General features: G+C 42.1%; 1 protein-coding gene across 1 annotated transcript in view; it reads left to right on the forward strand.

The window, feature by feature from the left end:
- Window positions 1-3,165: 3,165 nt before the first annotated feature.
- Window positions 3,166-25,179, forward strand: part of LOC146563661 (plectin-like) — a 111,071-nt gene continuing 89,057 nt past the window's right edge. Inside the window, exon 1 of the mRNA XM_085290889.1 lies at window positions 3,166-3,432. Coding sequence (XP_085147015.1) covers window positions 3,342-3,432 — 91 coding nt within the window. The 5' untranslated portion in view covers window positions 3,166-3,341. The remainder of the gene's footprint in view (window positions 3,433-25,179) is intronic.

Raw genomic sequence — 25,179 nt, forward strand, 5'->3', positions numbered from 1 at the left:
ATATATTAATGTCAACTGTAAAGCCCCAAATTAAATTCTACTAACTTCTGTCATAGTGAAAAAATTTCTGTCTAATCTCGCCTTCCTTTCATTTTTTTTTGTGTTGGATCTCAGAGTGGATATGCTGATGTCATCCTTCTGTTGCACCTCTCCCTGTTTTTTTAAGATACGTAATCTTTTTTAAAAGGAGGTTATGCCAAGTACATATTAGCTGGTATGTGTTCGCCGAGCATATTTGCAGTTATCATATTTTTCTCTTCTTGGATTTCTGGGAAGTCAGTAACCACAGTGGAATTTGCACTCAAGATAAAGCAAAAATGTGTGTGTTTCTGCGATATTACATAATTTATGCAATATGACCTGACTGCCAGCTGCTCAATTTTTTTTTTACACATTTAAAAATTCATATTTTAATGGTGAAAAACTGTCAAGAATAATAAAAGAATACATTGTATGTTAATCAAAATAGTGACTAGAAAATATGACTATAGGGAAAAAAAACGGCAGTGTGTGAGCTTTGTTCTTCAGAAGATACAGAAGACTTACAGTGCAAGAGTTAAGCATAATGAAATTTCCTTTTGGATCTAGTGAAAAGGACACGGACGCACACACACACTGTCGCAATTCTCCAGCTGCAAGAGCAAAGAGTTTGGAGTGAACTTATCGCGTTTCCTCCCAGGAAAGTGTCCTGGCTGATGTCAGTGTGGCCTTGGCCAAAGAAACGTCTGACAGTCAGGCTGAGCTGCAGGGATTTTCCTTTTTCCTACATCACATCCCTACCATTGTGCTACAGGAGACTCCTACGCAAAATCCAACATGGAAACAGTGCAAGTGTGATACAGTGTTCACTTTCCTCCATTTTTATGAGGCTCTCCATCATAAAACGGCTCAACAAGACAGCATTGTTAGATCCCAGCAACTTACTTCATTTTCTGTGCATAGTATGTCTCTGCTAGTTGACATCAGTTTGCTGTCATCGCTGTTATCAATTATTTTTAATGCTACAGCCTGCGTAGCTATTAATCAAATCACGGTGTGAATTTTTATTATCCTTTGACACAAGAAATATGTAAGTAACAAATGAAGCTTTGGCATAGGAAGGAAATTTGTTTTGTTTTCTTCTTTTAACTCCGTTTTTGTCCAGACTGTCATCGGCTCGGCTGGTCTTGGCATTTGTTGAATATTCAGTGGTTGCTCCGACTGTTTATGTTCCCAGTGGATGTCAAGGGCATATCTGCACTGCAACTGCAACTGAATGTATTTATTCATCATGTTGCAGGTGTCAACTTTCTGAGAGACCAGCTGAAACACAGCAGCTACCAGCTGGAGTGTGTTTCTGCAGCACATAGAGGGTCGACAATGTCTTTGTTATGAGATTATGTCCTGTAGACGTGGACTAAATGTATTGAATGTAGAAATCTGATTAAGGTATGGCATTATAGAACAAGATATGAAACCTCTTTAAATTAATGAGGAAGGATGAAGTATTCAGCCAGATTGGGTTCAAAGATATTTGGAGGAATTTAACTTTTTTAATGGATGTTATTTTATTTTATTTAAAAAAAAACAAAAACAAACAAAAAAAAAAACTAATGTGGAAAATAATGTTTGTTCTTCTGATATTTGGTTTGCCATCAATGCCACACAACAGTGGCTCTCATTCTAAAGATGGCATAAATAAAAAAAAAAAACTACACTAGTAAAGAGAATAACATGGATCATCTTGTTAGAGTGCAAACCTTGGGTTCTGGCATTCATGTGGAAGTTACTTTGAAAGACACGAAATGAAACGTTGCACAAAAAAAGCTCTATTTTCTGAATTCCTAATGTGTTCAAAGATCTACAGAAGGTCTGATCCACCCACAGAATCCAAAGCATGTGCTGGCGCACTCCACAGAACACCCCCAAAAGCTCTGTGGCTGCGCCCCAACTTCTCTGATGGGACATGATAAGCAAGTACTAAATACTAAATATAAGCATGGGCTGGAAAGCAAGGCAACTTTCAACCTGGAAAGTGTTAAAATCACAGTTCAGAACAAATTTGCTTTACCATACACCATTTACTTCAGTTTCACAATACATTAAATATTTGAGTTCTTGCTGAAGTTCGGTCACTTACAAAGAAATGAACTGTCTCAAAGTTTTATAGTAGTTTAATTTTAATAGTGTTAATGTTGGTGTGATTGTTCGGTTAGTGGGCGATATCTAAAATGACCAATCAGCCCTTGGTCTAGAGCTCCATGCATTGGGTGAGGATGACCATGAGAAAGGTGGTGGATCAGAACCTTCAGAGCAACCTTGCACATCTGTGTAAGCCTTGTGCATTTGTGTATTTGTGTAGTTGGTATTCCAAACGCTGCTGCCAAGGAGCTGCTTCAAATTTCGTTGAACATCTGATGTTCAATGACGACAAAAGGATTCTGATTTAAATGATTCAGAGATGGCCAGGAAAAAGTGAAACCAAAATCGAGCTCTTTGGCATCAACTCTGAACCACTGCGCTTGGAGGAAGAGAAATTCCGAGTATGATCCAAAGAACATCATCTCCACAGTGAAGCACTGAGGTGGAAACATTATGCTTTGGGGCTGTTTTTCTGCTAAAGGTACAGGACGACTTCACCACATTGGACCAACCCAAGTACTATAATATTTCACAGTAGATGAGAACCTCCTTCTCTCACCTGATTGTAACCTATGATTACTATTCTGAACTAACAAAGAAGTTATCTGCTTGGCTGAATACTACTGTATGGTTAATGATTGTTACTGTGATACAAAACAAGTTAATCTCCCTAAAAGCACGCTGCCATTCAATATTGTTTTTTTCCACTCTGCAAGTGCTGATGATTATGGGAGCTTCTGTTGCCTAAATTTATGTGTCGTTTCAGTCGAGCCCTCATTAATTACTATTTCATGATATCAGAATTTTTCTAGCATTTTATGAGGTTACATAAACAAGGTGGTGGGAAATCTTATGCTTGCCATCTATTACAGTTGAATTCATCTGAACCAGAGAGCCCTTTGCTGCTGTTCCTGCTGCTCTCTGTGAGTGTGTGCTTGTTTCTTCCAGCCTGTGTGTCTTTAAGAGGAGGAGCCTGACATTTATATTAGTATTTCTGAGCCAGACTATGGGAGGGTATGGAAGAGAAGGGAGGCAAAGGGGTGTGTGTATGTGTGGTGACGCTGGGCTGTGGAATGAAGTTTCGAGCCGTGGAGGGTTCACACACAGCTGAGAGACCAGACAGAGGACCGCACCGGTCTGCCTCACATACATCCAAACACACAGAGGGCTGACCCAAAAGGAAAGAAGAGGAGAAGAAGGAGAAGGAAGGAAGTGCTGGGATGGCCATGTATGAACCTGCCTATCTGCCTCCCAACGCTGAGGAGCAGGACTTCATCCAGGCTTATGAGAACGTCAGGGAGAAGTACAAAGGTGGGAGAGTGCGCTCGTGTTATAGGAATAACAGCATACGCACATCTCTAAGTGATCGTCAAGCATGTGTCTTTGTGTTTGTATCTGTCCCATTCATTTGTCTGACTCAGCACAGGTGGGATGCATGTGCCTGTCTGCTGTGCTTTTAAAATGTGCCGGCTGCCGTGCATGTTTCTGGAGCAGTAGTCCTGCATGCTCCATCTCTTGACTGCTGAGTGTTTTTTATTGATTGCCACACATGTTGGCTGTCACTTTTCCACACTATCTCTGCTAACAAACAGCCCGCTCTGCTCACCTCTGACCTTGATGTCATTATGAGACTTTATTTTAAAGTCTCGGCACTTTGCCCATTGCAGCCTGCGTCCAGCACAACAGAGGGCATTAACAGGTGCTGCTAAGCAACAGTGAAATTCATTAACGCCCCACAGGAAGAACTTGCTTTTCTTCTCAAATTTTATCCCATTATCTCCCCCTAAGTGTGCTGCATGCCTTGCCTTATGTCTAATATTTCACATGGTTTACTTTATTTGGAAATGTAATGTGTCACAAAGGTTAATCAAACAAAGATCAAGATGAGGAGGATAAATTGAAAAAAAAAACCATCCATACAAGAGTCATCTGTCACAACAACACATCTCCACAACTGCTTTCACTTTCTCCACATCAGAGGAAGTCAGCAGCATCCTCCAGGTGCTTTCACTTTAAAAGTTTTCCTTAGCTGCCACTCTTGTCTGCGGCTCATATGTCTGTCTTCTTTCGCTTTTCCTTGCGCTAAATGTTTTTTCCTGTTGTGTGTTTCATCTCCTCTGTTCCAAAGGATCATCAGGAAGAGCAAGAGCTACTCTATAAATATTGCCCCAGTTTTTTCCCCCTTTGCCTCTCTCTTGTTGTGAGAATCTGGCGGCTGTGCTTGTGCTGAATCACCATTGCTCATTTTTCTGTGTATCAGCATGTTTTTCTTTGTCTGGGTCTCTTTGTGTACACGTTCCATATCTTTAAAATAATGCTGCCAAACTTGGCATTGTTAACATCTTTGAACCTTCACTGTATTGATTTTCAATGTCTGTGTAATTACTGTAAACAAATGGAATGAGTGCAGAATACTTCGGCGATGACCGAATACTTTGGCAGTAAGACATCCCGTTGGCCTTCTCCAGTGGGAATTGGTTGCGTTTAGCTGGGAATTCAGACAGGTTGGTTTTTGACACAAAACTGCTGCTCTACTGTTATCAAGTCTAAACGTTTTATGGGTTTCGGCAACGCTGTTGCTGAAATAGAGACTGATAAGAATTTGTCTTCAAAGCGTAGTGAACGTGCCACAGGACAGGAGACGCGCTAGAACTTTTTAGCAGTTAAGTTTAGAAAACTATGTCGGAAACACAGACGCTGGACCAGATTTGCCTCATTTGTGCATGGGTCTGTATGTTTCAGTGTGTGTTTGTAATGCTGCTTCTGAACCAGGAGGTAATGGGAAGCAGAAGCTGGCTCTGTGGCAGGTGTTTATGTTCCAGACGTTCCTTTGTGTTCCTACCTCAACAGCGTCTGTGCTCCTTGCAGATCCTGCTCTCCTTATAAAGGCACAAAACTCTCCGACTTTGTCACATTCCTATCTCTGATTTTTTTCATATTGTTTTTAGACATGGATATCTTGCAAATGTAAATAACAATAGCAATTTTTATGCAGAACCTGCAAGGCTTTAGAAAGTACTGTATTGTAGTTCCTATGAATAGAATAGGCTACGTGTCTGTATTGGCTCCATGCGGCATGGTTGGACAGGTTGCGTGTATGTTTGTACCTCCCAGAGCTTAATTATGAAAATTATTAGGTTTGTAAAGCAGTACCCAGCAGTTTTAAAGTCTGTTTCTCACATGCTTATTTGTATCTTTGCAGAACATAGCCACACTGTTCTAAATACCCGTCCCTCTCCATATTCTCTGCATACTGACCCCATTTTGTGTTTAAAGACAAATCAGCCACTTTGTCTTTTTTTCCCCCACAATAATGATTTATTCCCTGCAAGATCTACACTGGATCAAAAGACATGCTAATGTGGATATTTGCTCTATGCATTTTGCAATAGCTCATGCTAAAAGCTTTTTCATGACTGCGGGTGTTTACTTAACATAGAAGGCTGCCTCGTGGCATCTTTAATATGCAACCATGCAAAGAATCATTTGCCTGTGTAATCACTGATACCTTTGAGATACAGCACACGGTTTTCCAGGTGTAGATTTATACCCACCTGGGTGCGGTCAACCTTTTGCTGTTGTATCGTTCTCCTCATTGGCATAACTGATGTTATAGGAAGAAGGAAGTGCTAAGATTGTGTTTGCTGATCATCAATATGTTCGCACTTTCACTGTGAGTATGGCTTAATCGTTTAGCTCAAAGTTCTGCACGATCTCAGCCAACAGACCAGTGCATGATGTCTGTGGGCTGTGCAGCCCTAAAAATGCAAATACCAGCAAGTAGGATTCGTGGGACGATAGATTCATGGAATTAAACAAATCCTTAAAGTGAAGTATGATGGTGTAAAAAGTCTATGGACTGTTTTGTAAGATGCAGTAAACAATTATCTACAAGACTGTCCCACGGATATGGATACACTTCTTTGTGGAATATAAGGTGCATTGAAAATTCACACTCTACAACTCAACCTATATGCAGCATCACAGAGGCTTAGCTAGATTCGTGTGCTTTTTTTTACCCCCAGGAAACACCTTCACCACTCATTCAGTTGCCATTTTAAGCTAGTGCATGTGTGTCCTGGTTCCATAAGCCGTGGTTCCTCTATCTTTACATGCTGGGTCTATTTTTGCTGGATAGGTTTGCATCTCTGTAAATGAATAGCATGCTTTTGGAGCTCATCCAGAATATGACGTACTGAAACCCGCAGATAGAAATGGTTTAATACTTATCCTGGAGAAGTTGTACTAGGGGTAACACAATGAGGTAGAACCACAGATCTTCCTATCCCCATATACAATTGAATCACCAGTTAACATGAAAAGCATATCTTGTGCTGTGTGAATAATAAAACAAAAAACAAAAAACAACCCATGCAGGCACAGGTAGAACATACAGGCCCAACACAGAGAGGCATCAGCTGACCAAGAGATCCAATTGTACCTACTACTAACTCCTAGGAACCTTTGAATCATCTTTCATTTGTTGATAGTACGATAAACATCTCCGGTGGTCCTAATTTACAAAGAATAAGGACTAGAGCATGACACTGGATTTGGGATCAGCCATATTTTCCGAATGGGTTAAAATAAAATTATAGTCTATTAGTCAGTCTGCTCTTTCTAATGTTACTCACTGCTGTCTCCTTGCCTTTTCTGAATTGCAGCTGGTTGGATGGTAAAGGCCTGGCTGTCATCCCACTGTCCTCTAATGCAATTTGTGGCAGCAGCTGATGCCAGTGTTACTAGGCCGCCTGAGTGGGGGATTGCCCTGTGCAAGTCGGGTGGACTTCTGAGGGTGCGCAGCCATGGCTGGCATGCATTTTTGCCCCAGTGGGTGTCCTAGAAGGCCCTGTCCTATGCCCTGCAGGGCTTAAAATAAACCCTAAATATAGCCGTGGCAATGTTCAGTCAACCAATTAAACTGTTATTTTTGGCCAGCTTGATTAGTTGCTATGGGTAATTTAAATTGCAGTTTCTCTTTGGCTGAAAAACATCAAACAGTTGGGAATTATTAAGTAGTACTTTATTTTTGCCATACATATCACGGAGATGACTTTACAGTGCAGACATGCAGCATATGTCTTTATGAATGACTGCAGCAAATTCTATTTCCAGTATGCGTGACGTGAGAAGCAGTATGGGAAGTGGTTTGTGATGAATGAAGTCTTTAAAAAACCAAATGACAAATTGGTGTGTGAGTGTATGTGTTAAGTGTATGTCTGTTTAAAGCCACTGAGTATGTGTTAGTCATTCTTATCTAGCACACACTCACTAATAACTTGTCAGATCTCAAAAGTTTTAAATGACAGTTTCCGTAACATTTTCTCAGCTTGTTTCAGCTGGTTGCCATCTGTTGAGTGCCTTTGAGAAAAGCACTTAACCTACAACAACTAGATATGAGTACAGTTGCTTAGAGGTTCTGTGAGGCTGTTGTTGAGTGTCTGTACTTTTAAATCAACTTCAACTGTAATAGTGTGCTATAAACACATTTACAAGTGCCCACATTTTTCTCGTGTATCTATATATCTATATATATATTTTAATGCTCTGCAACATTTAGTCAACCTGTGCTATGGTTACACACCTCTTTGCTTAACATTGGTTCACCATTGAGTCCCAGTCATTGATTTTCCTAGAATTCTTTTCATTACAGCCCTGATTTGAAACAAAATGGACAAAACTGGGCAGAATGAGACTCGCCACGTCTTCACTTTAGCTTAATTTTCTCAGTTTTCAGCTGTTGGTTCTGAAATTTGCACAAGAGTAGATACTGATATCTCTGTTTCATTTATGGAGGATTTGCATCTCCTTCAACTGCCAGGTATTATCTCTACACTTAGTCTACAGCCACACCAGCTGCTCTGTGAGACTGTACTAATTACGAGTTCAGGTCACGTTGGATGTTTTGGAAAGGGTAGAGAGATTCTTTTGTAATTTGTTTGGTTGTGCAAGCATTGCAATTAAAACTACTATGCAAAAAATACTATACTATATATTTAAAGGATATAAAAGGACATTTAAAAATCCTAAACAAGTAAAAAAAAAATGTTTAACTTAAAATAAATGAATGAAGCATAGCTGTTAGCATGCTAACCTACCAACAGTGTTTGTTTTAAGTTACTGAAATAGTGAATTGACATTTAATAATTAGCACTAAACACAAAGAGCAACTCAAGCAGGAACCTCTAGGGCAAAAACTAAGCAAAAGTACGTCTTTGAATGGCCACTTGAGGCTGCTCCAAAAGCATGTTTAACGACTGGTACAGAAACTAAGCTAGCTAGCAAATGCTAGGTTGGGTTGACGGCAACTCCCCAAGCAATACTCTGTCATATCAATATGTTCACATCCATTGTCCATCATGGCAACAGTTAAAATGCCAAAAAGTCAATATGCTCCTTGCGCTAGCCTTGTGAAGACATCTCCATGGCTACATCTTTTATCGAGCACTGTCATTGTCATTGTCCATATTTCGTTGATCATTTTGAACTAGCTTTATGAAAACTTCGTTCAGTATCAGTTTTTGAGTCATTCATTCAATTCTAGAACAGAATTGAATAGAAATATCCTTCATTTTCCCTCACTGGAGAAATTTAGGTATTCTAGCATCAAAGTGACAGATGGATTCATTTACTCATTCATTCACCCAGCAAGGCACAACTTTGCAGTTCCCAAAGGTAGAATGCTGTCTCACATGATTTAACCTACCTTCTGCCACACATGGACAACTTTTAGAATCTTAAATTACTATGACATCAGTTATATGGTATTCTGGGCTAGCGGTAACATCAAATGTGGGCAATTTATTTTCCTTCTCTTGATGCAGTTGGCTGTCTTTTCACTGGAAACTACTCTGGCTACCACTTCTACAAACAGAAAATGCTGAATTCTTTTTGAAGTCAGCCATACGCAGATGTCAGTGCCAGGTGAAGTGCTTGTGGAAAATAGACCGTTGGTATAAAATCTGTTGATCTGGCTTTTTTTTTATGTGCGTCTGTTTACAAATGTATGACATTTTAGGGCTTTCCTCTAATATCAGTGTAGCCAAATGGAGCCCTTTTAGTGCTTTCAGTTGCCAATTATCCACCAATGAAACCAAAAGGAAAAATCTAGGTCATGGAACTTTACTGTTACTGTATTTCCACCAAATAGCACCACACTCAACCGCAGGGTGTGACATTGTTTAGCATGAGGGTCACAAAGGCCCTTTAGCTAAGCTGCTGTGAGAATTGCTACATTTGGGTGGGTTTTTCCTTTTCTTTTTTTAGTTATTATATTTTTCGTGTGTGTCAGCTTCCTGTTGCTTGGGATAGATCAGCAGTGACACACAACTCAATTGAGAGGTTACTTTGGGGCAGGGCTTGATAAGTAAAACTCTGCTGGGATCCCTTTAGGGCCTTTTAAGGGAGAGAGTGAGAAGCTTCAGAGGGATGTTTCCCCAGTCTGTCGACCTTCCTGTCAAATAGTCAACAGTTTTCCAGAACAGAAGCTGCTGTTCCTTTATGCCTGAATCTCTTGTGTTTTTTGCCTGTCTGTGTTTGTGAAGTAATGAGAGCAGTAAATAGAGAGACAGAAAGGAGAACATTTAAAAGAAAGTATGTTTACAGGAGGCAGGGAGTGCGATTGGATGCTAATATTTACAGCGATACAATGTCATTTGATGTGTTTATTTATGCTGAATGGGATGGATGTTTTGCTTTGTAGAAAATCATTTAGAATGATGTCAGCCTTCATGAACTCTTGGTTGAATTTTTGTGGGTTTGGCAGTCACTTCTGTGAGTAATATTAAAGCTCCACTCACAGTCTGAAAAATAAATGAGATGATTAAGAAACATGAATTCAGTTCAATTATACAGCGCCAAATCACAACAACTATCGCCTGAAGGCACTTTATATTGTAAGGTAGACTACAAACTGTAGGGAACCACAGAGTATTTACACAAACCTCTGGATTGGCTACACTTGAACTGTAAGAGAGAGAGAGAGAGTTTCTGTCTATTAATTTGGGTTTTATCTTGAAATTAACTGGTTTCGGTAATCAGGGTAAACTGTAGCTTTGTTTGCACACTATCTAATCATTTAACTTTTATTACTTGGGAAAGAAGAGGGGAATGTCTGGCAAGGCCAGTGACCGTGTAGCCTTGAAATGTTGCATCTGTTAAAGTTTTTGGGACCTTGAAAGTGTCAGCATTCTGACAGACTGGTCTACCCTTGGCTTCAGCTGCAGGTGCATGATATGCACCTAATTTTCTTTTGCTTGTTCTCCAGTTGCACTCATGACTTGTGATTTTATTTTTATACTGTGTAGTATTAATTCACAAGAAAATGATGGCTAAAGCTATAAAATAAAGGCAAAAATTGCAGTAAACTGGAATTTTTTTTGACATCCTAATCATTCAAGGCTCTACAACCATTAATACATTTAGTGTCTCTCCACCTCTCTATAGTGCATGTTTACGGTCTGGTGCAAAAAATGGTTTAGGTTTCTTATTTTTATTATTTATTTTTATTGTCTTCTTGGGAACTGTATTTAAATAATAAATATATATATATAATTTATGAATATAAACTTTACTATTTCATCCAAATATGATGACTTCTTGAGGACTAACTAGGTCACACAGATCTTTCTTGTGGGTCGGATTGAGGTTCACGTGGTACAGAAGGTCACCTGTTGATCAGGTCGGTGAGTCGACATCTGATACACTCAGGGTTCGATATCCTTGGACAAGATACTGAACCCTGACTGGAGTAACAGCGCTGTATGATTGCGTGTGTGAGATTGGGTTAATGAGAAACTTAGGAAGATACATTTTCAGTGCCCAGCTAGAGTAGAAAAGCACTATATGTTAGTAAATTGCCAATCCATAAAAGTTATGCATTAGTAGAATTCTTTGAACAACAGGTGGGTGGCAGCTAGGATGCTAGTTAGTTTCGTGGTTAATTGTACTAACAACCCAGCCAAGAAGTCAGTTATTCAGTTTTAGTGTGTGAAACTGTAATATTTTATTACTCTGACACTTTATTCTATCCAGGTAAAATCTCTTTGTTAAGAGTGACCTGGCAGCAAAGACAAGGGAAAAAACAGCATCCAAATTGGAGTGAAATTTCATTAACACTATATTCTTAGTCCTTTGAAATTGACTTAAACTCCCTAATTGTAACCTCTTCTGTCAGTTTCACGGAGGTGTTTCTTACTGTGACTGCACCTTGCTACCATCTCATCCAAAATATGGTCACTTCTTGTCTAAAATTCAAATGGCGGCAGCAATAGTGCTAAACCTGACGCTCCAAATGAGACTTTGGACGACCTTTAGCTTCAAAAGTTAAAATGACGCCTCTGGATAAATACGTTACATGCATTTGGTCAAAACCCAGTTAGATTCCACCTTTCAAAGTCATTCTCCTCTTTGAATGTCTGACATGCTGAGTCAGACAGATGTGGATGTGCTCAGTGCTGCGCAGCAGTTCAGTAGACGGATGATTGTGGCTTTTAACTGTCCTGATGATCCTATTTAATCTGACATCTTGTTTGCTTTTAGACGACGTGAGATCTGCTTAAACAGCAGATTGAGTGGCAAATGTCAGCTCACTCTGTCTTCTCATATACTGGAGCTCCAGACCTTTCAGCTCACAGCTTACCAGGGTTGGATGGCTTTACTGCTTCTCTTTTTAAACAAATAAGGAGTCCTGTGGTATTAAAGCATTTATAGCTTCTCCATGATTTTTACAAGGACTTTGAAACACATGGTTTTGCGGCTTGAGAGGGAAAAGTCAGTGTGGAAAACACATTTGTGTGGAAAATAATAACGTTCTAACACCTGGGTTGTGTCTGACACAAAGAGACTTTGTCTCTGCTGCTTTATAATGGACGGCAGGGCTGTGAGGCTTTATTAAGTCCAGTATTAGTTTGGGACTGTAGCTTCAAGGCTCCAATGAGCTGTGAAAAACTTAATGAGGAGAACAAAACATCCTGGAGCACTGTGCTGCAGCTTACCTGACACAGTGTTGTGCAAGCATACCGTGGCTACACCATATTGTACACATAGTATAGATGGAAAAATAGCTTTAAAAGCAGAGCCTCCACTTCCAGAGAGAACAGGGAAAACCATCCCTCCCCCTCATTTCCCAGCCTTCTCTGGAAAAAAGAAAGAATGAAACTGGATTTTTTTTTTGCATAATTGTGCATTTATGTGACAGATTGCTCTCAAACACAAGTGTTTTAGGAACATTTTTCCCTTTCTTTAAGCATTCACTTGGACCTTGTTGCTAGTTCTGTTATGTGTCTTCATTTTGGATGTTACGATTCCGAGCACAGTTACATATTTCACTTCAGGCCCTGAATCCACCTTGTTACTGCAAACGTAGGCTGAAAGAAAGCAGAGAAAAACAGAACTGAAAGCTGAGAGCACACACAGAAACCAAAGTCCCATCTGTTTCACCGTGGTTGGAGTTAACAGAAATCTCTGTGTCCAGTGTGAAGGAGCACTCTGTTGAGGGAAGACAAGAACTTTTTGATAGCCCAGAGCAATTACGTTCACATTGAACTCTTTCCAGATTTTTTCTGAGTAAGTGGAAAAAACTCCTTTTTTTTGCCAAGCAGACTTCAGGCTTATTATGTTCCAAGTGAGTAATAGTAAAAATAGTCCTTAGCACATGATCTGATACCTGTTAATTCATATTACCAAGTAATGATGCTCGTGAGCAATCATTTGTGAATGTGTATAACTTTCCATCATTTCCTGACACTCAAAGGCAGTGAGTTTATTGCTGGTCAGTGGTATTCAGAGCAACTGGAGCTAGATTGTGTGACAGTCACCAACACAAGCCAGGAATGTCACGGCAGGTCACCCCACACAGCTGACAGTGGGGGGAATGTGTCCCACGTGTGCACACACTGTCATTGCACATTAGGTTTCTCACTGATCTTTCCACATGCACACGCTCTCCCTCTGGGACTGCAAGCATACCAAAACGAGTAACTCGTTGCATTTTCCTCTGTTAGCGGTTGACTTAATCTCCTCCTGGTCGAAGACACCAAAGATGGAGGAGTGAAGCTTGTTAGCCTTCCACAGTCAGATTCTGTGAGGCTTTGACAGAATATGCAAAAAAACTACCCTAAATGGCAAACTCGACTCCTCCGTTTCACTGAAAAAGGAGCTACACAGACTGGACTTACGTAAAAGGCACGACTTGCTTCATAGATAAAGATGCTTCTCAGATGATAGACTGCTGTAAAACTAAACACGGCCTCTCATGCTTTTGTGTGTCTCCTGCCCGCTGGCTCTCTGAGGGGCGTGTCTGCCCTCCCAGGAAGCACAGGTCAACAGCAACCCTGGAAAAAACTGCCTGTTGTTTGTTTTCTTATCTGAAAGTTCAAATTACTGCCAATTCTGGCCTTCCTGTAGGGCTGTAGCTACACTTTGACACGGCTTAGATGCTCCAGTTGCTCCAGGGCAACTTCGAGCCTGGTGAGGGCTGCATTTGAAATGTTTGGAAAGTGCATTTGGAATGAGCTCTGTGCGCAATAATTTAGCCTTAGTTAAGTTGTTACAGCTGTTGACATTGTTAAAAGAAGGACTAAAGCCAATTCCATGACCTCCTGCTTACATTATTTATGTTTGGCCTTTACCATCATTCCATGAATTCACAGCTGAAGGCCAAGAGAGATGTGAGAGCACATTAACATAGCCAACTGACATACTGCATATAATGTGCTTAAATTCGTGGTACAGTTGCAGCATTTTAATTCTACTGTCAACTGATAGATCTGATTAATTTCAACTGATTTTGAACTTTACAGTATTACATTTAAAAATTTGTGATAACCTGAATTTCATAGAGGGGGGGCAACTGACATATGAGGGTGTTTTCAACAGGAAGTGCACTTCACATGCAATCAGAACCAGTGTCCTGTATTGCCAAACAGCACAGAAGGACACATAAATCAAGTTTAAGGAAACTGAATTAACATCTGAAACATAGCCAAGGAACAGTCAGAAGCACTACTTTTTTCTCTGGTCATGAGATCTGCTAAGTTATAGTCATGGTAAAAGGTTGTTGGGGGCCCAAACTACAAGGATTCTCTGTGGCTTCCAGTAGGAGGCAGTGGGCTGCTGGCATCGGTCATGGAATAGAGACAGACTCACTGGTGTCAGTTTTAGGAGAGCTGAAAGCGGCTCTGGACGAATCGATTTAAATCTGTCAGGCATGCGGCGAAAGTCCCACCATCCATCCTGGGAAAGGAGCATTACGGGCAGTAGCCAGAGAGATGCCTCAAGCAGAAACTCCCTGTCATGTGTGGTGAAGACAGAAAAAGATGATGAGGCACTCTGAGAGTGTGGGAGAGCAGCAGGACAGGAAGGAGAGAGACAAAGTGCTGAAAGACAAATCAGTTTTCACAAGCAGAAATTAAGAGGCAGATAAAGTAGAGGGTAAGGGGAGAGGAGAATTGGATTCTCTCTCCTCTCACTAAGCATCGATCAGTCGTGGTTGGGTTCACGCTTGGCAGCAATTTGTTTAGATGAAGCGGCGTGTAAGGTGGGACCTGTTGTTGCAGCAGGCCTCTGGTTTTAATTTTTGGCCTTTAAAAAGGCTGTTTCTGCCAATTCACCGACATGATGCATGAGCCAATTTATACTCACATTGTTTGGAGAGAAACATATGTGTCACGGTATTAATATCCTAGAGCTAGATATTTTTTCCCCCACTGTTGCTTCTCTGCTTATGTTGGCTGACTGCATCATGGCTTTACAGAGTAAGCACAGCCCCTGGTGGATCATTGTTCTCATAACAACAGACCTGATGATCAAAAAAGCTGACAAATGGACTTTTAAGGAAATCCCCAAGGATTTTAAAAAAAGCTTTGGGTTGACATCAGGAACAGTAGCTGAAATAGCGGAGATTGTATTCCAGAGTGGAGATCAGTGTGTGGATTCCAGGCTTTGGATTAATGTCCTCTGTCTCAATAGCTGATGGGTTCGTTTAAACAAAGCTAAAATGACTGCATCGCTCCAGTGACGCTACTTAGTCCAGTTCCAGCATAGTGAATCTCAGTGGAAGCCAGTGAGTCAGAGCGTGGGTGGGGTGGAGTGGGGGGGCAGGGGGAGACCTTTGGGGACCCATTTTGCTCCATGTCAACCACTTATACTTTTTCATTTAAATGACTCCCTCTTTTCCTCCTTTCTGTAAATAGAATGTGACTCAGAGATAACGTTCTTGTGCTCGCCTCTCCATCAATCATATTTCCAAATCTCAAGAAGGTAGAAAATTATAAAGGGAGCCACCTGCTGCAGCCGAAGGTCCACACGAGAGCTGATCTCTGGTCTTTAGCTGCCTTGTTTTTAAGGTCGTGTTGTCTCAATTCTTAGAATTCCTCAGGAGTCTTGTGTGTAGCAGTATGGTAGGAAAAATCACCCTCCCTGAAGACATTTGCAGGCTGCTTGCTGTTTGCCTGTCAACATTAATGATAAAAAGAAAACCTCCCGTATATGCATTTTCCTGCGTTATATACATAGCCTGTGAAATCACAAAAAAATAATGATGAGATGGTTTTTAATCAAATTAAAATAACAGGAAACTTGTGATAAACTATGGAAAACAAAATCTGCTGAGATCACACTGGCACTGTTGACAGGCTGTGTTTTGTCAGGTTCAGTCCATTGGCTTAACTATTTTATCACAGACAAACACGCGGGCGATCTCTCTTGATGGGGAGCCCGGTCTCCTGCTGACTGCTGCCTTGTGCTCTAAGCCGGTACATTGGGCCGGAGGTCTGAGTGGCTGGGTGACCTCAGACAGTAGGAATGTTTTGTCTGGATTGTCCACAGCAGGGCTACCGGTCTGATGTCGGTGGAGCAGCAGAGCTGAGAGCCAGCGGGACTTTGAAACACTCAAAGGGTGAAAGTATCAAAAATTGTGGTTGGTTAGAGGAGGATTAGATCTGCCTAATTTTCACCAATACTTCTTAGCCAACAGGCTTCAGTTCATCTCAGAATGGTCAAAACATACCTTCTTAGATGAGCCCTGGCTAGATGTTGAACAGGCACTATGCAAGGATCTAGAGATTTCAGACCTACCATTTATTAGCTCAAACATCAAAAGACATGAATGCTTTAAAAGTATCAACATCAGCTTCTCTCTGACAGCATGGTGGGAGTTTCTAAAAATAACGGAGTCTTCATTAATCCCATGCAAACGTACACCTATCTGGAATAACCCTGACATATTACAAAACAATAATATGATTAATTTCCCAGAATGGAGTTGTAAAGGAATTAAATACTTAGAACATATATTAGAGGGAACAGAATTTATTCCATTTGACAGACTAGTTGCACAATATGGGATCAACAAGAAAAGATTTTTAGAATATCAACAAATTAAATCCATAGTAAAAAAGAAATTTAACCTCAGTCAAGTTGAATTACAAACACCACCAAGTGCGGCACATTTCCTTACTCTTAAATCCCCCAAATTATTATCTAAAATGTACGGAACACTTTTTAAATTAGATGAATCAATATCCCTTCCTATTGCAAAGTGGGAAGCAGATTTATCAGTCAGCTTAGACCAAAACTTCTGGTCTCAGGTATGCTTAAAAACCTTTAAATTGATTAAAAATCCCAGTCTGCAATTAATACAATACAAAATACTACATAGAGTGCACTATACAGGTCATCGGATGTTCAAGATGGGCTTTACATCTTCCAACAACTGCTCACACTGTCAGGGCAATACACCAGACAATTACATTCACGCTCTTTGGTTCTGTCCACCAGTGCAGAAGTTTTGGCGCGAGATATGTGAAGACTTATCAAAGTGTCTGAAATGTAACATTCCAACTTCCCCCTTAGTGTGTTTGTTGGGCAGCTTAGATAATGTCACTTCAGAAAAGAATATCGCCCATATGGTTTTCACTGCCCTATGCATAGCCAAGAAAACTGTCCTCATGAACTGGAAAAATAAAAATAATCTTAATTCTAACCAATATAGAAATTATCTATTAGATTACATTAGTCTTGATACAGCCTCTGCCACCACATCAGATCAATTGCTCTGGGCTCCTTTGATCAGCTCCATCACCTAGTGGGGGTGGGGGGTCATAGTTTGGTCCCGCCTTCACTGTTGTGATTGGTGTGGGGGTAGGGACAGGCTTAGGGCGTCGGGGGGTTCCCCGGAGGCATCTTCCTTGGGGGGCTCAACCCGGGGTAGCGGTCATGTCCGGTTGGGGGCTCTTTTGGCTCTCGGGTGACTGTTTCCTCGTGGCTGCGTGCAGCGGGGCTAGGGGAGGGTCTGTGCTGACGGACGTGGGTTACTGACCTGGTAGCCTGTCTGCCCCTGGGTGGGTCCGGGATGGGCGTGAGGTTCTGGGGGCGCTCCGTCTCTGGGCTGGGGCCCGGGCCGGGCCTCGGGGCCTTGGGTCTTGTTTTGTGTGTTGCCGGGGTTGTGGGCGGGTGGGTGCATGGGGGCCCATCCCTGGCGCAGGGTGCCGCCGGTGCGTCGAGCCGCCTGGGGGGCTCTTCAACTGGTGGGGGAGATTGTCACACCTTGCAGGAGCTTTCCTCTCCTCAGGAACTCTCTGCAGGAGGGGGAGATACAGGAGAGGTGGAGGAAGATCTCAGCCTGGGCGTTTATTGTCTCATGTAGTCTGGAAGATGAGTGGATGGTGGGGTGGGTGCAGTTTTCTCTGTGGTGGGGTTGGGTGGACTGTCCCGGGCTCTGTGGGGCCGGGGAGCGCTGCTGCGCTGGGCCCCGGTCTGGATGGGCCTGGGCCCCCTTTCCCCGGCGGGTCGCGGAGTATGGGAGTGCCTACTGGGGTCAGCGGGGGAGCTGACCCCAGGGAGGGGTCACCTGCCCCTCCCTTCCTTCCCTCCCCATCTCCAGTTGCCTCCCTCTTCCCGCTCCACCACAACCACCCACACATGCAGGGCCTTGGAGTAGGGGTATGTCACCAGGGTGCAGAGGAGGCTACCCCGTCCCCCCCCCGTCCCCGTCCCCTTCTGGCTGCCTCTGCCTCAATTTTATCCCACAACTTAGACATTCACATTACTCACACTCTCATTACACATACATATAGGATCTTGGGGGTGGGCACGATACACGGAGTCCAAATTACCATCAGGGTGTACACCTCACCCCTGGCGTCGTTGCCCACCTCTCAATTTTGAATACACGTAGACATTGAGGGCTAGCAGGAGGGACCATGCGCTTACCTGCTGCTCTCTGGCAGGTAGCTCCATGCCCTCCTGGGTTTTAATTGCACCTTAGAACACACATGCATCAACACTACAATGAGCGGGTGGAGGGAGGTTTGGAGTCTTCTCTCACCCCCGTTCTCTGCGGCCTGCTGGAGCGGGGGGGCTAGGAGGAGTTGGCCGTCCGACTGCGGTCTGGAGTGTGGGGCCTCCCTGCTGCTGCGGAGTCGGGGCGGTCTGCCTCTCCCCACCGCAGGGAAAAGGGTAACACCACCTGGGTCTGGGTGCAGGGGCAAGGGTACCTAGACCCGGTTTGTAGAGTACGCTTGGGGAGTGTGATCGTGTGTACAGCGTCTCTTTATGTCTGTCTCCACGTTGGTTGAGTGTGGAGTAAGTGCATATGAGAGCATGAGGGTGGGAATGGATGTTTGTGTCTGTGTGTGCCTGTATGTCTGTGTCTATATGTCAGGTTGGGTATCAGACGCCACCTCTCTGGGGACATCTCAGGCCCTCCAAGGTTTGGAGGCCTATCTCCACCCACCACCACTTCCCCTGCCAGTGGCGGACTCCCTCAGGTGTCGGTGCGTTGGTGGTTCTTTGTGTCTGGGGGTGGGCGTCTGGGTACACACCGGCTCACTCCTTGGCGGCCGCTTATTGGGGCCTGGAGCCTGGGGCTCGCTCGGGCCACTTTGGAGGTGGGGTGCCCCCGGCCTCTCGGCCTGGGGCTCGGTCACTCAGGCACAGCTGGCTGCCGGCGGAGCTCACGGGCGCGTCACTGCAACTCCCCCTGGCTTCTGCTCCGCGGCTGCTGAGTGAGCCCTCATCTGGGACTCTCCTCAGCTCTTTCTGGGACAGTGGCGCGGCTGCCCCTCTGTTGGTCTTCCTTGGTCTCTTGTGTTCTGGGGGCCTCTGGATGTCTGGAGTTTTGATCTCCTCCATACCTGCTTCATACCCTGGAGGACGGGGCTGTGGCCCCCCCACACTCCCTAGCAGATCGTTACATGGAGAAACCTTTGGAATGCAAGCATGCTGATCCACACAGGTATGCACACGGGTGTACACACGGGTATTCACAGACGCGGACTACAGCTTTCTTTGCTGCTGCCTCAAAGCACATTGTGCGCTGTCTATCTTGCGTGCTGCACAATATCGTTTATTATTTAGTATCTACTGATATCTACTGCTAGCTAGTTTATTGTGATGGTGCCATTTTTTTTATTATGTTGCTCTTTGTTGTTTGCTTTCTCTTCTGTTTTTTTTCTCCATACAGGTGACCCAGGTGTTTTTTTTTTTTGTTTTGTTTTTTTTTCTTCCTTCCCCCCCTTCTCATCGTCTCTTCTCCCCTTTGGTTTTCTTTCTCTCCCTCTCTTTCTTTCATTCTTTCTCCCTGTCCTATCCCCCAGTCATGTCTGTCCCGTTTGTAGCAACTGAAAATAAAATAAATTCATAATTATAATAAAGGTCAATCAAATGGACCAATATGGCAAGGCCATGATGATCCACTTGGTAAAATAAATCCGCTTGGCATCTTTCTTGGCCTTAACACAACAATTCTGATGGCTAAAGATCCAAACGGGACACAAAAAAAGAAAAAAAAATTGTGGTTGGTAAAGTTGTATGGAACAATAAGAGGCCACATAGGAAATAAACAAACTATCAAAGTGGTATCACTGAAAAACAGCTGTCCACGTGCTGCTTTGTAGCCACACAGTTGCACCTAATTTTGTTGCTGAGAAACAAGTGTTTGCTTAACCTGATCAGCAATGAAATTTCAACTGCATCACTACAGGGGAGGCAAAGCTGTCTGTTGTGTTTTTGTAGCTTATTGCTCATGGAGCAAGCACAAAAGTCTTTACCTATAGTAAACATTTATGTAGCACAATCAAATGTAATCCTATTGGTTCAGAGGAAATATTTTCCATTAGTGATCATTCGAGGTGACTTTGGTCTATATGAGATTTTCAGGATACTGAAAACATTAAATGTATAGCAGAAATGCCATGGCAGAAAAAAGTAATATTTATGAGGTCTTTGGACAGGATCATCTTTATCATCTTCATGAGAACTTTTATGACCTCAGAAATGAAAATATTTTGAAAGCTCGGGGTTATGAATGTTTTCAGAAATAGCAGAAGCCACTGAAGCTAATTTTTCAAAGGATGTAAAATTGAAAAAAAAAAAACCAATCAACAACATAAAAATGAACATTTCAGTCCTGAAAGCTTCTTTTGGCTGTTCCCTTATTTACAAGAACATTTGATTTGGCAGATTGCCCTTCCTAATAGAGCACACAAGGAATTTCAGTATATATAAAGGTAGATAATGCCCTATCATTTATGTGACTTTGGGGCCAGAGTTGTTTGTCTTACAGCATCATCTGTGGCAAAGTAACTTTGGCTGTAGTTGTAGTTTGAGACAAATATGTCGTGTGATGCCTGGTCCAGCAGCAGAGGTGATCCAGCGTAACACCAACGACTTGCCTTCCATGACATCTATCACAAGATCCATTTGAAGGCAGCTTTACACAACTTTTTATGACCACAATGGCCAGTCTGTGTGTGTCTGTGTGATGTGATATGATTTATTGTTTGACCAGTCTCAGAGTGTCAGCAGTTACTTGACCAAAAGCTATTTAAAAGCAACTGTATTGTATTACTATTACTGTGGTCTTAAGTAGTTCTTTAAATCGTTGTCTCCAGCTCTTCTGAAAAAGGAAAGGTTTAAAGGCAGCAGAAGTAATCTGGAAGGCATGCATTGCAATGATAAACTCATCACAGATGGACAGATAAAGCCAACAAGTGACTGTGACTGTTAGCGAAAGGTCAAGAGAAATTTCCCTTACCAGGCCTTGACAAATAAATCTTAGCAATTTACAGGCTGTCCTGTGGCTAATAAATGCTTGTGTAGCTTGGCAGGATACTTCTAAAGCCAGAGCAGCACAAACTGAACAGGAGTTCTGCCTAGACATTACAAAAGCCCTGCTCCTCATAACTCTCATTCCTTTTCGAAACGAGTTATGAAACACTGCTAGGGGCTGAGAGATTCATCCCTGTGTAACCTTGAAAAGCTGAAGAGTGTGCGTTTGACATTGTAGCCTGTATTTGTTCTAGTTTGTAACCGCATGAGCAGCTGCAGGCCTTTTTTCTTTTTTTACATTTCTCTAAAATATTTGAAAATATAACATAGGAAACTGCACTGATCCAAATGCCAGGAACTAAATACTTAACAGGATTTTAAGATGCTTGAACCTCTGAACAGTATGTGTTTTATGCTTTTATGTATTGTATTTAGTTAAAGTTCAAAGCAGGTATTTCTTAGACAACAGCCTTAGACAATGTTTTCTAGATTTAATATAACAAACTCTTCAACCTGACTACAAACCTCTGGCTCATTTTTAATCATACTGGTAACACACAAACACTTTTTGCTCATTTTCTGGTTTATTTTCTGAACTTAATCAAGATTATGTTCTGACTTAAAATATTGTAGCTAAGCTTAAATGCAGGCAGCATGGCGTGGAGGTGTAGACATTAGTCTAAGAAATATGCTTTCTCTTAGAATTTTAGGACAAATGTGTAGTTACTGCTAGTAGTTAGCTTACTTTGATTAGATGTGGATCTGACATCTTCACAGTGATGGTGAGGTTTCAAACTAAGAAAAGAACTTCATGTATTCTCATCTGTCTAGAAATACAACATATTTTGATTCTGGCTAGCACGTCCTTTTTTTTTTTTGCTCCTACTTGTACTAAGCTAACTATCCTGATGTTGTGTCTGTCACCAAGAGTTTGCCAAAACTATGAAGCCGAGTATTATGAAACTTATTGGAGGAAGAACCTATAAAATGTTGGTGTGAATACCAATCACCTCTTGTACTCTTACTCTTACTCTTAGAGTATCTTCGTTCCTTTCGTATTGTCACAATGTGTGCAATATTTATGTTTAACTTTAATGTTACTTGTTTTAAAAACTAAAGGTTTCATAACTGTAACAAATAACTCTTTCGCAGCTTATTTGAGTGCAGCTGTGGATTAATTTAATCCATATTAACTTTGACATGGTTGCCCATTGCAACTAGTGCAAAAACAGGCTGCACTGATGAGCTGGGTCATGCTCATCGGTGCAGCCTGACTCAGTCTGACTAGGACGTATTGACTGTTTGCTGTTTATAAATTAGACTGCAAACCTCTCTGTGGATAATTGCAGTGACTCTGAGCTGGACCTCCAGCCAGGTGACCAGTGCAATCACCTTCTTGTGCCCTGGAAGTTGGAGGTATTGCACATTTGACCTCTTGCTGACCAGCTGATCACAGCAACTACTTGCAGTCAGTCACCAAATGTAAAAAAACAACAAAACAAAATCCCTGTTAATCTCATTGACAGAAGCATAGCAAAGCATATACTGTGCCTTTCTGTGTGGAGTTTCCCTGGTCTTCGTCAGAACCCCATCAAGGATCTACTGCACCTTTCATTGTGTCAGCTGGAATATATTCTAGCCCACCCACAACCATAAGTTGTATAAGTGGTTAAGAAAAAAGATGAATAGGTGGAAAGCTGATTGGTGTATTAGTATGTATACCTAGAAGTATAGGGTCTTCTGTTTAAAGGTCCTTGTAAACATCCTTCAGTTGCAATGCCTGGCTTTTCTTAAGGGAACATGTCATAGTCACAAGTGATGGGAGTGGAAAGAGTTTGATGGGCACAGATCCAGAGCGCTACTGATGTCAGCCAAAGCAAGCAGTCAAACACTTTATACGCAAGAAACACTCAGCTGTGCCCTTCTGTAAATTCACAAAACATGCTTGCATGGGTCTTTTTTCTTGTAAGACAAGTATGGAAACAAATTCTCTAGAAGTACTCCGAAATCTCCTTCAACTGCTTCCAAGAGCTGCACACTCTTGAACACACTCTGAAAAAACACACACACACTCGAATATACACAGATGATTGAATTCTCCTTGACAGTAAAGAACAGCAAGACTCCCATTTCCCCTGCTGCCAAAAATGTGTCAGTCATTTCCTCCAGACGTCCTTTATTATGTGCAAGAGGCCATACAAGAGCTGAATCAAATAATAGCACTGCAACAAGGCCACCCACTGTCTGAGCGGAGATGGAGGCTAACTGATTACTAGTGGGTGGATTGATTTGCCATCATTTATTTTGTTTAATTTCTCTTTGGTAAACGCCAGTCCATTTCCTGTGGCTTTTACCACAGCCTGTTCTACTGGGTATCGGCAGGGCTTCTTTAGTAGTTGATGTTTAAGCTTACGACAGAAGTCAATGCGGTTTATTGACTAAGGATTGCTATTGATTTAGTCGCATGAGGCACTGATTATGTAGTGACTTAGCCAAGTTAGTCTCTCATCAGTTTCATTCTGATATTAAAGCTTTTCAGCAGATTTTAGGAAGTTATTAATACTATGAGTTCATTATGTTTGGGGAAGTAGATGTTTGATTTGGGACATAGCACTGGGAGTGTCTTTTGCTTTTTGTTTTCCTCAATTTGGCAGACTAGCAGCTGTTATTTTTTGCTTGTGCTGTGTCTCTGTTGCTTGTGCCCACTGAAGGAGAAAACACAGGTTTATTGCATTTTTAGAGTGCCTGCAGATATGAAATAGCACATCCAGTAATCATTCCTCTTCCTGTGGTGCAAGCTTTAGCATGCTGGGCAAACAACTTCAGTTTACATGGATAAGGTAGCCAGGATTTGTATTTGTTTTTTATAAATTGGGCAGTTTTGAAAGCACTTCAGCTATTTCTGTCATGTTTCGGCTGTGTGGCAGGCAGGATGAGGACCCAATCGCAAAACTCACACACACGGGGATGAACTCAAAAACACAGCTTTATTGCTGGCCACGAGAAACAATACAAAACTAAACTGGGAAAAACTAACATAAAGCTCACCAAGGAACACAGGGGAATCACACACAGCATGAGGGAGAACGCGACGCCGAACAGAGGGAGACTCAGACAGAAATACACAGAGGGTAAACGAGGAAAGTGGGCACACACGGGGAACACAGGTGATACTGATAATCATAACGAGACAGGGCGGGGTGAACTGAACATGACATGTACAGGCACAGAGGTTCAGACAGGAGGAGAGAGAGAGCACGGGGAAAACACAGACATAACGGGCTGGGGAAACATGAAACAACCACAAAGGGAGACGAGGGCTCATAAATACATAGAGGGCACACAGGGGGGAGAGAGAGCACGGGGAGAACTTAGACATAAAGGGCAGGGGAAACATGGAATAAAACATAAGGAGAGACGAGGGCTCACAGATACACAGAGGGGCACACAGGGGGTAAAAGCCACGAAGGGAAAACACTTAGGGAACAACACAACAGGGCAACTCAGAAAACATGGTCTAAATAAGGAACGAAATACAAAAATACAAGGAACTAAGAATACTGGGCCCACATGGCCCAGGACCATGACAATTTCATTTTTTTCCTAGCCTAGCTTGTCATACTGGGAGGGCTCTGTTTTTTTTCTTACTTTACAAATTAGATTAGAGTTTTAATGTACTTAGCTAATCAAATACATTTTCTTTAAGGTAAACAGGTATGAAAGAGCAAATTTTGCTAATGGGGACCTACACTCAGGGTACGTGAAAGTCTTTACCCTAGCACAGGGCTCAGCAACCTTTAACACCCAAAGAGCCATTTGGACCTGGTTTCCACGCAAAAGAAAACTCTGGGAGCCGCAAATACTTTTTGACATCTAAAATGAAGATAACACTGTATATATTGTTTTTTACCTTTATGCTTTGTGTGAACAACTAAGGTGTGTTGCTTATGAAATCCATGAAGTGCTACAGAGAAAATTACATTTTATTTATGTAATTAACACATTTTG

This window comes from Mchenga conophoros, linkage group LG11 (assembly GCF_057382185.1).
Source record: "Mchenga conophoros isolate Kocher_MC1m ecotype Shallow Benthic linkage group LG11, M_conophoros_male_GT1.1, whole genome shotgun sequence".
NCBI classification, from domain to species: Eukaryota; Metazoa; Chordata; class Actinopteri; order Cichliformes; family Cichlidae; genus Mchenga; species Mchenga conophoros.